At 39.9% G+C, this 12701-nt stretch overlaps 6 protein-coding genes and 1 long non-coding RNA gene across 8 annotated transcripts; 4 read left to right on the forward strand and 3 right to left on the reverse strand.

Moving 5' to 3' along the window:
* Positions 1-581: 581 nt before the first annotated feature.
* LOC117782382 lies at positions 582-930 on the reverse strand. Its single transcript, XR_004617242.1, has 2 exons — positions 847-930; positions 582-767 (listed from the first exon to the last, which is right to left on the reverse strand). It is a non-coding gene; the product is annotated as an uncharacterized LOC117782382 (long non-coding RNA).
* Positions 699-5443, forward strand: LOC117782366 (tripartite motif-containing protein 45). The gene is given in 7 exon segments (XM_034619466.1): positions 699-1280; positions 1283-1932; positions 3156-3416; positions 3478-3705; positions 3761-4094; positions 4188-4336; positions 4393-5443. Coding segments are annotated over 7 exon segments (2718 nt in total). The 5' UTR covers positions 699-802; the 3' UTR covers positions 5011-5443.
* Positions 5444-5486: 43 nt separating this feature from the next.
* LOC117782374 (heterochromatin protein 1) lies at positions 5487-7615 on the reverse strand. Its single transcript, XM_034619477.1, has 4 exons — positions 7460-7615; positions 7193-7321; positions 7009-7125; positions 5487-6166 (listed from the first exon to the last, which is right to left on the reverse strand). The coding sequence occupies exons 2-4, from the start codon at positions 7301-7303 to the stop codon at positions 5789-5791; spliced, it is 606 nt and encodes a 201-aa protein (XP_034475368.1). The 5' UTR covers positions 7304-7321; positions 7460-7615; the 3' UTR covers positions 5487-5788.
* Positions 7616-7890: 275 nt separating this feature from the next.
* Positions 7891-9211, forward strand: LOC117782379 (RNA polymerase II transcriptional coactivator). The gene is given in 4 exon segments (XM_034619484.1): positions 7891-7928; positions 8637-8762; positions 8833-8874; positions 8877-9211. Coding segments are annotated over 3 exon segments (342 nt in total). The 5' UTR covers positions 7891-7928; positions 8637-8699; the 3' UTR covers positions 9114-9211.
* On the reverse strand, positions 9210-9997 carry LOC117782375 (transmembrane protein 222). Of its 2 annotated transcripts, XM_034619479.1 has the most exons (2): positions 9876-9997; positions 9210-9808 (listed from the first exon to the last, which is right to left on the reverse strand). In XM_034619479.1, exon 2 carries the CDS (start codon positions 9766-9768, stop codon positions 9244-9246), a length of 525 nt encoding a protein of 174 aa, XP_034475370.1. In that variant the 5' UTR covers positions 9769-9808; positions 9876-9997; the 3' UTR covers positions 9210-9243. The 2 variants fall into 2 exon arrangements, with proteins under 2 accessions (XP_034475370.1, XP_034475369.1); XM_034619478.1 differs by having other exon boundaries at positions 9210-9946.
* A 227-nt stretch (positions 9998-10224) lies between these two features.
* Positions 10225-11078, forward strand: LOC117782378 (cytidine deaminase). Its single transcript, XM_034619483.1, has 3 exons — positions 10225-10382; positions 10443-10635; positions 10708-11078. Exons 1-3 carry the CDS (start codon positions 10319-10321, stop codon positions 10928-10930), a joined length of 480 nt encoding a protein of 159 aa, XP_034475374.1. The 5' UTR covers positions 10225-10318; the 3' UTR covers positions 10931-11078.
* Positions 11079-11234: 156 nt separating this feature from the next.
* On the forward strand, positions 11235-12068 carry LOC117782377 (cytidine deaminase). The gene is made up of 2 exons (XM_034619482.1): positions 11235-11457; positions 11523-12068. Exons 1-2 carry the CDS (start codon positions 11388-11390, stop codon positions 11954-11956), a joined length of 504 nt encoding a protein of 167 aa, XP_034475373.1. The 5' UTR covers positions 11235-11387; the 3' UTR covers positions 11957-12068.
* Positions 12069-12701: the final 633 nt, after the last annotated feature.

The raw sequence follows: 12701 nt of genomic DNA on the forward strand, positions 1-12701 counted from the left end.
AAATAAAACAAAAACCCCAAATAGAGGGCAATTTATCATGAACTTAGCCGAAAAAATTAGATTGGGACTCAACAACAAAAAGATGCAATTTGTATGGAAACTTCAAAGATTAAAAAAAATAAAATAAAAGTTGATTTTTTCGGCTAAGTTATTCCGGTTAAAAATCGGTTAAGTTTTGGCAGAGTTGTCAGTTTGGAACTTATGAAAAAGTGTCAAGGAACAAAAGAATTGGACTAAAAAATTGAATTTTCTGAATATTAAAAATTTAAATACTGAATAATGTTTAAGAAGCATTGACAAAGTTGAGTTTTAAAAAATAGCGCAATCCTATTAAATCAGATGTACCCCATATACATATATTAGGCAACCAACACAGAAATGTCATACCGGAAGACTTTGCTCAGAAATCAAGACACTTGAAGAATATTCTGACATGCGGCATTTGTTGTTAATCTGAAAAATGTAGAGCCCATTGAGATTTGAGCGTTATAATGTGACCCGGCATTCCAAAGTGAATAAGGTGAAAAGCACAACACAACTGGCCATGTCAGACACTTGTCACAGTTGTAACCATTTTTCCATTTGCATTTCGCATTTGAGTTTTGCGAGTAATTAGATTAAGCATACGACGCGTATGCCGCTCCAACTTGATGATGAACAGTTGGGAACGAAACGCGCAGCTGTCAAGTGGATTGCACATTGCACCGTTTAGTCAGCCGTAAATATAACCAACGATTGCATAACGTTTCCCTCTCCATCTCCGTCATCTATTTAGTTAAAGTAAAAATATAAAAAATATACAATGAGTAGAGCCAATAAATCGCCAGCTCGGCAAACAAAACTCACTTTCAAGCGCGGCTCAAAGAACAATCTCAACGTTTATGAGCAGATGCAGTCGACGCAGCTGACAGCTGCTGATTTGGTAGCTCCACCTGCAACAACAACAACATCAACCACAACAACAACGTCGGGAAAAATGCAGGTTAAGTTAAGCGCCAGCAAAATTCGATTGCAAACTGCACACACGGAATCGCCCAATCCGGATGTAGTGCGTCGAAAGTCGGCGCCACAACTGTTTAGCTTCTCCATTACACCACAACTGGTGACCACAGCGGGACAAGCACAAATAGTGCCACGGTTGCCAGCTTTTGAGTTAAGCAACTGCATCCGACGATCCCGCACACTTGGTCTGCCCACGGAGCATCCGATTAGTTGCACGGATAGCAATAGTGAGCAGAGTAGCAGCATCACAGGTGGAAGCTCCACATCGCCAGAATCACTTCTGACAACATACTCAGCGGTGCCTCTTCCGTATCCGTGCAGAGCAGCAGTGCCAGCGATATAACCGTGGCACCACCGCCACCACCACCTCCTCCTATATTAACTGACCTGCCATCCCAGAACCAGTTGAAGTCACCGGGGCCACCCAAGCCAAAACGTGTGCTCAGCCTGAAGGCTTCCCCGGAGTTGCGCATTTCTCCCCCAACACCGGATATCGGCGTTCCGCTGGAGGTCACCACCTTGCTCTTGCCGGGCTCCATTGAACCCTCCGACACGATGGCATCTTTGGCATCCAGGAGCTGCTCACCATCGCCAGTTGGCAGTCCGTTGGTGTCACCCTCGAGCAGCTTCACTCTGCGTCCTGCCGCCAACGTTGTGAGCATCAGTTTTCCGGAGGAACTCAAGTGCGCCATCTGCATGGATGTCTACACAGATCCACGCACGCTGCACTGCCTCCACTCATTCTGCCTGCAGTGTCTGGTCAATGAACACCTAAGGAATGAAGTCACCTGGGAGGATCGTTCCAGCTACAGTCTGCGCTCCTCCACGCCGGAAATTAATGGTGAACTGGCGACTGTCTCACCTGCCAGACAACGTGGCGCCAGCTTCAGTCTGCGCAGCAAGAAGTCTTTGGATCGCATGATGCTAAGGGTAAGTTAATCTTTAATACTCGCATACTCCGAGTCCACTGAAGGAACTATTATAAATTGTAAAATTAAAATTTTAACTTATTAAATTTTTTTTATTTTTTGTCAGTCTATGTGTTTTTTATTAATAAAATTAAGCATATGCCCAAAAATAACACAAAAATTTAAATGCAAAACTTGAAGAGTAAATAACGTGTTTTAAAATTATTGAAGTATAATATTAAAAGTGTAAATATGTAAAAATCTGAATGGGCTCAAAAAAATGTTTATTTGATAAAACATTTGTTGCATGGTTTGTAAAAAAACCTAGAAAACCAAATCAGATCAATAATGATTAGTTTAAGTAATTAGTGTTAGTACATGTATTGATATTAGTAAGGTAAAAGATTTCTGAAAAGGAAAAGGTATACAAAAAAAGTAAAAAAAGCTACAAATACAAAAAAAAAATAAAAAATTCAAAACTTAAACATTATAAAAATACAGGGAATGACACCGTAGTCGGTATCGGAACCGTTACAGAAACTAACCGTTTAATTTTCAGTAGACGAACTGAAACCGTAACCTAAATTAATTCTCTTTCAAGAACCGAAAACCGAAACTCTTGTACCGGTACGGTTATGGTAAAGTTGCTACGTCAAAGAGTTGACAAGTTCTCAACTGTCATAACTTGAAGAAAACTGACCCGATTTTCAATCTGAAACCCATTTTTATCTTGATTCGGTCTCTTAATTCATACTGCATTTAAATTTTTTGCATTTCAAAAATTTTATTATTTTTCGACTTTCATAGCCGTGGTTCCACGTTAACGGTAAGGGTCCCCCTTTGAAATTTTGAAAATTTAAAATCTCAAGTTTTTACTTTTAATCAACTTCTTTTATCGTAATTAGTATAAAACGACACTTAAAAAAAAAATCATGTCAAAATCAATAAATATTTTGACTTGTAAAGTTGATAGATCAGAGGCTTAAGCAACATTGAACTGTCATAACTTTGGCAAAACTGTACCGATTTTCAATCGGAATGTCATTTTTATCATGGTTTGGTATATATTTATTCTGCATTCAAATCTTATTAAATTCGTTAAGAAATTTTTATATCTTTGGCGTCTTTGGTATTCTATTCTATTTTTATAACGTTTTATTTTATTTATTTTTATTTCAGAAATATTTTTAGTTTGTCCCTCAATTTTTGAGCACTTATTGTCTTTATTTTGATTGACCTTTCCAGGCCAAGAACGATGCCAAGCGTTCGACATCCGCGTGCTCCTCCAGCACACGGTTGAACGCGAGCTTTGCGAGCGAGACGGAATCCACACGCTGCATTCGCTGTCACATCTGTCAGTTTCCGACGAATCTGCCAGCAGTGGGAGGAGTTCGACAGTTGACACAGAACTTTATGCTGGTGCGACGTATTGAGGCACTGCGTCTGCAAGCCGGCGATGATGTCATCTCGCGGGTCTGGTGTTCCCTCTGCAGCGAGGAGATTGGCGTGAGTTTTTTATGGTACAATTCCTAGCCAAAGCCTTGGTAAGGTATGGATTCCTCTGCAGGCAATCTATCACTGCATCAGCTGCACTTTGAATCTGTGCTCTCTGTGCAAGGAGGCGCATGAACGACAACGCAGCACGGCCAATCATCATATGAGGAACATCCTGGAGCTGAGACGTGCCCGCAAGCAGAAGCAACAACAACTAGGATTGGGAGACAGCAGTCATCTGCTGATCAGATGTGGATTGCATGGCTTCGAGTTTAAGTCCTTCTGTGTGCCTTGCCAGCAGGTGAGACTAATTTTTCATGTTTCCTTGATTGCATTTAAAAAAGGACTCCTTGTAGTTGGCTTGTCCGGACTGTCTGGTGTTGCAACATCGAAATCATCGCCACGAGACCATAGCAAAGGCAGTTGTCCAGCTGCAGGTGACCAAGAAATTGCGGGAGGCGACGGAACAAACGCGTCCACTTTGTCAGTATGCGGAGCATTCCATCGAACGGCTTCACGAGATTACCCGCGGCATCAATGCCAGGTGCGATGACATCCAGGCCCAGGTGGAGAGCTACATGAATCGTTACTTTGAGGCTTTGCAGGCACATCGCAATACGCTACTACAGCAGATCAGTCGAGCTAGGGAGTCCAAGGTGGAGCTGATACTTAACCAACAGATGGAACTGGGTAAGCATCCATATAAATCATGAATACCAGTAGGTTCCACTGAAAGCACGGTCTTACTATCATATTCTTAATGGTAACACCTGAATCTCCTAGAGAAACGCACGCAACAGGCGATGGATGTGATACGTTTTAGCCAGGAGCTCTGCGACATTGGAGCCGAAGTCGAAATTCTCAGCTTTGCTCGGATTCTGATGAAGCGCTTTGAGCTCTGCCAACAATTTAAGCCCCCAGTGGATCCCAAGGTGAGGAAAATTCTGTAAGCATTCCCATCTTAATATATTTCCATCTCATGTTGCAGATTTCGGATTCGTTGCATTTTCTGGCTAAGATCCGAGCACCTGGCACCAAGGAACAGCATGATATTCCATTGTACGGCATTATAACGATGCAAACTGTGGAGCCATCACTGTGCACCCTGCAATGGGAAGGCTTCTCGCAGCTGAGACTGCACAGGAAGGTGGATCTGTTGCTGCTCTCACGGGATGCAGACGGAGTGGCTTTGTGTCATGGTGGGCTACAGATAAACTGCATGATTAAGTACAATGACGCGAATGCCAAGTTTCTGCCTATTGATGTGTCGGATCATCGGGATGGCACCTATACCATCTCCTTCACGCCTAATACACAGGGAACTCTCATATTGACGGTCAACATCAATGATCGCCAGATAAAGGGCAGTCCCTACACCTTTCACTCCCGTCAAGTTTGTCCGCACAGTGGCATCTATCACTGTTGTTCCTTCTGTTCCGGTAAGGGCAGCAAGAACATCAAATGTTCCTGTGACGGTCGAATGCCGGGATACAGCGGCTGTGGCCATGGACATGTTGGACATCCAGGTCGACGTCATTGGTCCTGCTGTGGCAATGTCCTAGAGAACTCTGAATGCAGTGTCGCAAACAAACTGCTTAACACATAAGCATATGAAACATTTCCATCTGCTGAGCATATGGGAATGTCCGCCGTAGCGAACAGACCAAGTTATTTTAATGTTATATTTATACAAATATTTACATTCAAAATGTTGGTATTCGAGAGTACTATAAAACATATATCACACTTGGCTTACGAAAAAAAATATTCGTGCTTAAAGTTCCGCTAAGGACGTTATGAAATACGGAAGTCAATCTCAAATTGTCGGGTCGAATTAAAAAAAAAAAATAACAATAATAATAGCACAAAGGATTTGAAAACAGTTTATTGTGGACAAAAATTACTTCGTTTGTCCAATATATGAAGTTGAAATTTAAAAAAAAATCACGAATGTAGTCCGATTGTATATATAATACACCCCGAACCAGTTTATATCTCTGGAGCTAAAAATAAACAGGCGACACAGATATCGAAACCAACCCAAAAATCTTTCAAATCTCCATACATTTTTAAAAGCGACGCTTAGACATTTAAAACATAGATTTATTTGCAATTTATGACAAAAAAAAAATCAGGTGTTAATGATTTTTAACATAATGCTTTTTAGAATGGACGCGAAACGACCGCGGGATTAAAAACTCTTTCAGCCGTCGTTTCGCTTCCAATCTACCTAGCCCTTAAATATGTTGTGTTTATGTTCCTTTACAATACAAAAAAAACTTACTTTTTCTTCTACATTTTTAATTTTAAATTTTTTTCGATATAAAACAAGGTCAAAATGAAGGAAAAAAGTATATATATTTGCATAAAGGGGCATTTAGAATTTAGTCTTCGTTGTCCGAGTACCAGGAGAGGCGTTCCTCATAGAATCGTATTACCATTTGCGGTATTTTAATATTGGCCACTGTCGATGGCACCATCTCGGCCTGATCCACACCTTTGAATTGAATAAGGAATGTTAGGCGACCATTGTTATCAGAAGCGCCAAGTATTTTCTCAGCCTCCAGGCCACGATCGAAGCCGGTGGCACCGCCCTGTTTTAAATCGTCGTCTGTTTCGGTCCGCTTAGACTTTGCAGGTCCAGCTGGCTCCTCGGATTTACGCTTGCTACTGTTGCTGGCTGTGGTGCTAGTGCGACCGGATTCCTTGCCTTTGGGGCTGACGGCGGGTCGATCTTTCTTTGCTGTGGCTGATGTGTTGGCCTGTGCAAAAAGAAGCAAATGCACTTAAGTCGAGAGAGCACAACCAAATACCCTAGCCCATATTTTCAGTAGTGATGATTTTCATGTCATTGCAGTTGCGAATTGAAAAATTTTATTTAGAATTTTTTTTTTCTGCGTTAAATTTGATAATATGTCACAAGATATGATAGGATAGTGTTGTAGTCAGAGACCTTTACATTTTGTAAACAATTCAAGGAGATGCAAGTACCTATCATCAGTACTATTATGATGACTAATATAGCGAACTAAGCTTAATCCTTTGCGATCCCTATAATTCTCAAGTGGATCTAGCGATGCTTAAGAAGACTTAAGCTGAGAACGCTGGGTAAGTCAGATTAATGGTACTGATGATGGAGACTAGCATCTTACGAAGGAGATGTAAACCCAACGGTGCTCCTTCGTGTCTTGATGCTTTTTTGTGACGTGTTATCGTGTCGAAAATAAAATAAAAATCACATTGGGGTAATCAAACGAGAAAAGTTCCATAAACTTTATCTTCAAGACAGACCTACTAATATAATTGTAGTGCGTCAGTATACCGATAGTGTCCGGTCCATGCGCATCTCTAATTTGTACACAATTTCAGTCGCACAAATGCACATTAAAACGTATTTACACTCGAACAATCACAAATCTGCCTACACTCATGTAGATACATACATGTATAAGGAGTTAATATATGAAATTTGGTGCATCTAGCTCTAATCATCTCTGAGATCTGTTTAGCATGCAGACAGCCAGACAAACTTATTATACGCTCGGTGCAAAGTATCATCATATTAAATTACAAATAGCAGCGCAGTGTTGCCAACTGTACCTACCTCATCCTTTCGGGACAGCTCATACTGTTGAATGAGATCTTGACAATCAAGATTACCCTCTGGCTCCCAAGTGTTTTCTGTTTCAGCATAGCCTTTCCATTTTAGATAATACTCCACCTAAAAGGCAAGAGAATGGATTATTAAAAAACACTACACCGAGGTCGTTATCAAGCGTCATACAAACCTTTCCCTTCCGGACGCGACGGTCTAATATTTTCTCCACTGCATATTCCTCCTCCTCTTGCTCAGCACCGGACGAGGCATCGTTGCTTTCGTGGTCTGTCTTTTTTCCCATCGCTTAAAATTTTGTAAGCTGAAAAAGGCGCAGAGTTTTACATACATATGTATGTATGTATGTATACATGTAAGTATGCTAGTATACACTAAAATGTGTGTCCATTTAAAATTTGCCGTCTGCTTATATTGTAAATAAACAATCGCAAGCGCTTACCACAAACTAATAATTTAAAACAACTGTTTATGAAACAGATTAAATGTTTATCTCCTAATTTATTTGACAGAGTCAAACCTATTCGAGATATCAGAAAAAAGTGCGCGTTTAATGCGATGCTTCCGCGAATTAGAGATGTGTACTGGCTTGCTATCGGCGTCCGAACGGTGTTTGTTACGTGTGAATGGCAACTCAATTTGAAAGAGCAACAGGGCTGCGAAAACATCGACTTTCAATCAATACTTTCTAAATCAGTAATTAAATATTTTTAAAGCCTTGTCCAAAACCTTTAAAAATAATTTAATGCAGAAAGTGTAACTACAAATAAAAAAAATTGTTAAATGCATTTTAAGTGACATAAAAGAATACCCAGGTAAATGTATTTGGTATATCGATGCTCGAAAGCTATCGATACTTCCATGCAAGATGTATATCTTTTTGCAGCTCTTGTAAAAGTAATGTCAAAAAAGTAGTGTTGGGTAAACTCTGCTCATTTAGGTGAACATGTTCACTTGTTCTTTTTCGGGCGAGTCAACTCACTGCAGATTGCTCTTCAGTTGCTCACCATATTGCTCAGTTGCTCGGATTGTTAGCACACCTCGCAATTAAACAAAATAACATTTTAATTCAAACAAGACTCTTTAATTAATGATAATATATTGTATATTAATGATAATATACATTAATTAAAAAAGAATGAAAATATACAATAAATTAAAAAAGAATTGAATTTTTTCTCCCTGCATTAGAAATTCTTAAGATAGTACATAAATCTTGAATAAAAAAATTATATAATAAAATGTTGCATTTAGCTTCCTGGCTTTTGACATCTTCAAAATGGTTTTTTATATTTCTCAAATTTCTAATTCAAAATTTTAAAATGACTATTTAACTAACTAATTTAATAGGCGTGTATTTTCGTTAAAATGAGCAATAACGCAAATGACTAACTACGGGCGCGAAAACTCGAGCAAAGTGCGCAAAATTAGCAATAATAAGCTTGTCAAAACTGAACAAGAATGAACAACTGAGCAACATACAAAATGAAAAGAAAAGCAAGTGAGCAAAAAAGCAAGTGAGCCAAAGAACAACTTGAAAGGAACATGTTCACTTGCTCACTTCAGTGAGCAACTCATTTTTGTTCACTCACTCATGAGCAACCCAACACTACAAAAAAGCCGACGCAACTTATTATTTGCGCCAAATAATTCAGAAAAGTATTAGACTGAAATAAAACAAAATGCCAAGAATAAGTAAGAAAAAACAGAGCTCCTCATCGGACAGTGATAGCGGCCCAGACGATGTGAGTAACATATGCCGTTAATATGCCATTGACAATTGTTAATGAAACTGACCACTTACAATATTTGCAGCGCAATGCTCCGCCGCCAAGTAAGAAGGCTAAGGAGAGCTCAAATCTAATAAGAATGATGAGCCTGCCGGCGGTGGAGATGGTGCTACTAGCTGGACATTAGAGGGTATGCGTCAGGTGCGCATTAACGAGTTTCGCGGCAGAAAAATGGTTGACATCCGTGAGTTCTACGAGAAGGATGGAAAAGTCTTGCCGGGCAAGAAGGGGATTTCGCTGTCGGCATCGCAGTGGAAAAAACTACTCGCGATTACCGACGATGTAACTCGTGCTCTTGAGGAATAAAACCATTAAACAAAATACGTTACTCATAGTACTTAGCATTTTCTATTGGTCAAACTACACACTTATCTACATAGAAATAAACATTAATCATGTCTATACATATTTTGATCATTTTAATTAGTGAAAGGTATTAAAAGTATACAGCTAGCAATACTATAACTGTTATCAGAACTAGAAATGGCAGCCACGTCTTAATAAATCCGCAGATTCCAACATAACGGCCACAGACAAACATCCAGAAGCAGAGAATAATCATGTTCCAGCTGCTGCTGTCCTTGTAGTGCATATTGCTGAGAGCGGTCGCGACATGTGAGTGGCAGTTGTCACAAAATAAGTTGTGAGTTCGGGTGCCGTAGAGTACAGATGCCTTGGAGACACCCTCGTCCCAGGCGTAGGAGCCACCTTCGACATTCTTGGGATGTAGACGCAAATAACGAGTGGGACGGCCAAAGGCCATATTATCTTCAGTAACTACATATGGTCCAGCAAAATCTCTGATGACTCCATTGGCCATGCAAATGCCCATGTGCCCAATAAACGGCAGTATCCAGGTTAGCACTGGTATCGGTGTCCAAACAATGCAGTAGGGAAAGCGGTCCAAGTCAAAATCAATGGACGGCAGCCTCTCACGAGCACAATTTGCACCCACACCCATGTTGGCTTCTACGTCCTCTGGTTGCTGCTGCTGCTGGTGTCTGGATGACGATGATGACGACGTCATATTAAATGTAAGTAAAAGAATTCACAACTAGCACGACTCACTAAATAGCCGCCTTGATAACAATATGCTTCTTTCTACTTGACAATTTTCCCGATTATCAGAAATGGCTGATAACGTTGGAAAATCTCACACATACATGCAACTTTTTGTTTACAAAGTAAACGCCTATCGATATTATGGCAATTTTTATCGATATTATTTCAAATGACTCTGAAACAGCTGAGTGCAGTTACAGTCGGACTTTCCTATAAAGGAAATAAAGTCTTGAATATATTGTGTGTGCAGGAGAATTAATGACGTCATATTGACGGCAAACTAATGGGCTTATCACATACACCAAAGTTCAAATACTATACTAGAAGGTGAATGATGATCGATAGCTAGCTTGGGAAAAGTCACCATAGAGGGGTCAAATCGTACTAAAAGTAGAACGCAAATCAATGTGCCAATAACGACACAATTAGACGGTTTTAGAAACAGAGCAATGACGCAGGTATATTTAAATGGTGCAAGAGATGAACTCAATGTCAGGGAATACGACAGTTTAGGTAAGAGAACGTTAATTCGATGTATGCAAATATATATAGATGTTACTCTCTTCTCTGCAGATTCATCCGTTCAGGAGCTCATTAGAGCCGCCACAGAGGCAAGAGACAATGCATATTGTCCATATAGTAATTTTGCAGTTGGTGCTGCCCTTCGCACCACTGATGGCTCAATCTACACTGGCTGCAACATAGAGAACGGAGCATACGCCGCAAGTATATGCGCAGAAAGGACGGCAGCCGTGAAGGCCTTAAGGTAAAAGGTCCTTGAACATTGATTAAACACAATTTGTACAATCGTTTCTGTATCCTTTTCTGTTGTTTTCAGCGAAGGGAAACGCGAGTTTGTGGCTTGTGCCGTGGTTGCCCAGCAGGACACCGGGTTCACAACACCCTGTGGTGTCTGTCGGCAATTTTTATCAGAGTTCGTTACCAATGGCAAGGACATACCGCTGTATGCAGCCAGGCCAAGCAGTTTGCCACTCCGTGTCCTGTGTACCAGTGTGCTGCAATTGCTGCCAAACGGATTTAGCTTTCAAAATGGCAAATGAATCCCCAAAACCATGTGCAATCTTAAATGTGTGAATACCCCATTTTGTTCTTGGTCAACTGTAAATCTACCCCGAGTTGTTGTCATGTGTATATACAGATGTAGTTGTTAACTTCACATGCATACATATACATACATACATACAAATACGAGTATAATAGTCTATTTCCATTGTATTGGCTTGTGCATCGAGCAAACTCTCTGGCCGAAAGCGTTATCAGGCACAGCTGCTGCTGCTAGTGAGTTTTCGCTCTCGGCCAATGTTTATTTTTGTGACAAACTCACACTAACAAGAGTCGAGCCCACAACTGACCGTCAGCAAATACCGTCCATTTGCCGTCGGACGTTCGGAGGAGGAACACAGAACCGCGCACGCACTTTTTTCTATTTTGTTCGGCACATACATAATTATAAATAACAATTCGTCTCCATATATTGAACACTTAATTAATATTAATATGACGCATCTTTTAATTGGCTTTTCCCAGCCAGAAATTAAAGAAACTGTCGCCAATTTCGGCACCCTGGGTGAGTTCAAAAGTTGAGGATATCATACAATTTAGATATTCATTCATATATATACCATAATTCAGATGCAACGGTTAAGGAGCTGCTCCTGAGTGCACATGCTGTGCGCCAGCGCGCCTATGCGCCCTACAGTAATTTCAAGGTTGGTTCCGCCTTTCGCGCCACTCCCAGCAACATTATCTTCACCGGCTGCAACGTTGAGAATGCGGCATTCACGCCAACTGCTTGTGCCGAGCGCACGGCTCTTACCAAGGCCATAAGCGAGGGCTATCAACAATTTTTAAGTGGCGCTGTGGTAGCTTATGCACCGGATGTCTTCACCTCCCCTTGCGGCGTCTGCAGACAATTTATTCGAGAGTTTGCAGGCAGCACGGATATTCCAATCTTTATAGCACGAGCCATAGCAGACCGATCTTTAGAGCAACCTTTCCTTGACGATGATCCAGTGTTGTGTACATCCATCTTTAATCTATTACCAAACAGTTTCCACACTTACTAATACTTAATCAGTCTTGAGAGAGTTCAAGTTTACCTCAATCCAAAACTTGTTATATAGTATATATTTTATGGGTATTACAGTGACCACAATAAATACAATTTAAAAAAAACTACACTAGTTTACAAAATTTATGTTGTAATCTTTATGGACTGACTTCTGACTTCACAACTCATGTACATTATATTAATAAAAAAAAAATAGTACAATTGAGAGAGAATGTATATGTATATGAATGTATATGTCACTTCTGGGTATATTAGCAAATATTTTTAGATTAGATATATAGCATTACAAGAGGTGTAAAGAATCTGAGCTCCGACTCAAATTTGGTAGGCAGTTTTTTTCAATTAAAAAAAAAAACCAATTTTGTCGGTCCTTATTTACCTTATATTTACTTGTATCATTTTATTCAACATTCAGAATAAAATTTAAAAATCACTGCGGACGGCAGTTCGCGTTAGTGACGAAAGCAGCACGAAGGGTGCTAAAATATTTCAAATGTAAAAAAATGGGTAGACATTAAAAAAGTAAATTTTCAGGGTATCTAAAACTCCAGAAATCACCAAATAATGCTTATAGCGATTCCTTTTAATTAAAATAAAATTTACTTAAAATATAACTAACAAGCTTTTAGCCAAAATTAGTTAAATGTATTTGTTAAATGGTGTTATCAAACATTACTACTATAGCAACAGTTGGAAAATCTAATCAATTTATTGGTGACTCGAGTGATGACCCCATGTTT

Source organism: Drosophila innubila (genome assembly GCF_004354385.1).
Source record: "Drosophila innubila isolate TH190305 chromosome 2L unlocalized genomic scaffold, UK_Dinn_1.0 4_B_2L, whole genome shotgun sequence".
Lineage (NCBI taxonomy): Eukaryota > Metazoa > Arthropoda > Insecta > Diptera > Drosophilidae > Drosophila > Drosophila innubila.

Excerpts from the sequence above, each read along its gene's own strand:
- LOC117782374 (XM_034619477.1), bottom strand. The coding sequence starts at position 7,303 with ATGGGAAAAAAGACAGACCACGAAAGCAACGATGCCTCGTCCGGTGCT. Across the intron at positions 7,126-7,192 it reads GTCGCGTCCGGAAGGGAAAG|GTGGAGTATTATCTAAAATG; the intron begins GTTTGTATGACG and ends CTTGCCTTTTAG. Across the intron at positions 6,167-7,008 it reads AGCTGTCCCGAAAGGATGAG|GCCAACACATCAGCCACAGC; the intron begins GTAGGTACAGTT and ends CTTTTTGCACAG.
- LOC117782375 (XM_034619478.1), bottom strand. The coding sequence starts at position 9,834 with ATGACGTCGTCATCATCGTCATCCAGACACCAGCAGCAGCAGCAACCA.
- LOC117782377 (XM_034619482.1), top strand. The coding sequence starts at position 11,388 with ATGACGCATCTTTTAATTGGCTTTTCCCAGCCAGAAATTAAAGAAACT. Across the intron at positions 11,458-11,522 it reads CGCCAATTTCGGCACCCTGG|ATGCAACGGTTAAGGAGCTG; the intron begins GTGAGTTCAAAA and ends ACCATAATTCAG.
- LOC117782378 (XM_034619483.1), top strand. The coding sequence starts at position 10,319 with ATGACGCAGGTATATTTAAATGGTGCAAGAGATGAACTCAATGTCAGG. Across the intron at positions 10,383-10,442 it reads CAGGGAATACGACAGTTTAG|ATTCATCCGTTCAGGAGCTC; the intron begins GTAAGAGAACGT and ends TCTTCTCTGCAG. Across the intron at positions 10,636-10,707 it reads GCAGCCGTGAAGGCCTTAAG|CGAAGGGAAACGCGAGTTTG; the intron begins GTAAAAGGTCCT and ends TGTTGTTTTCAG.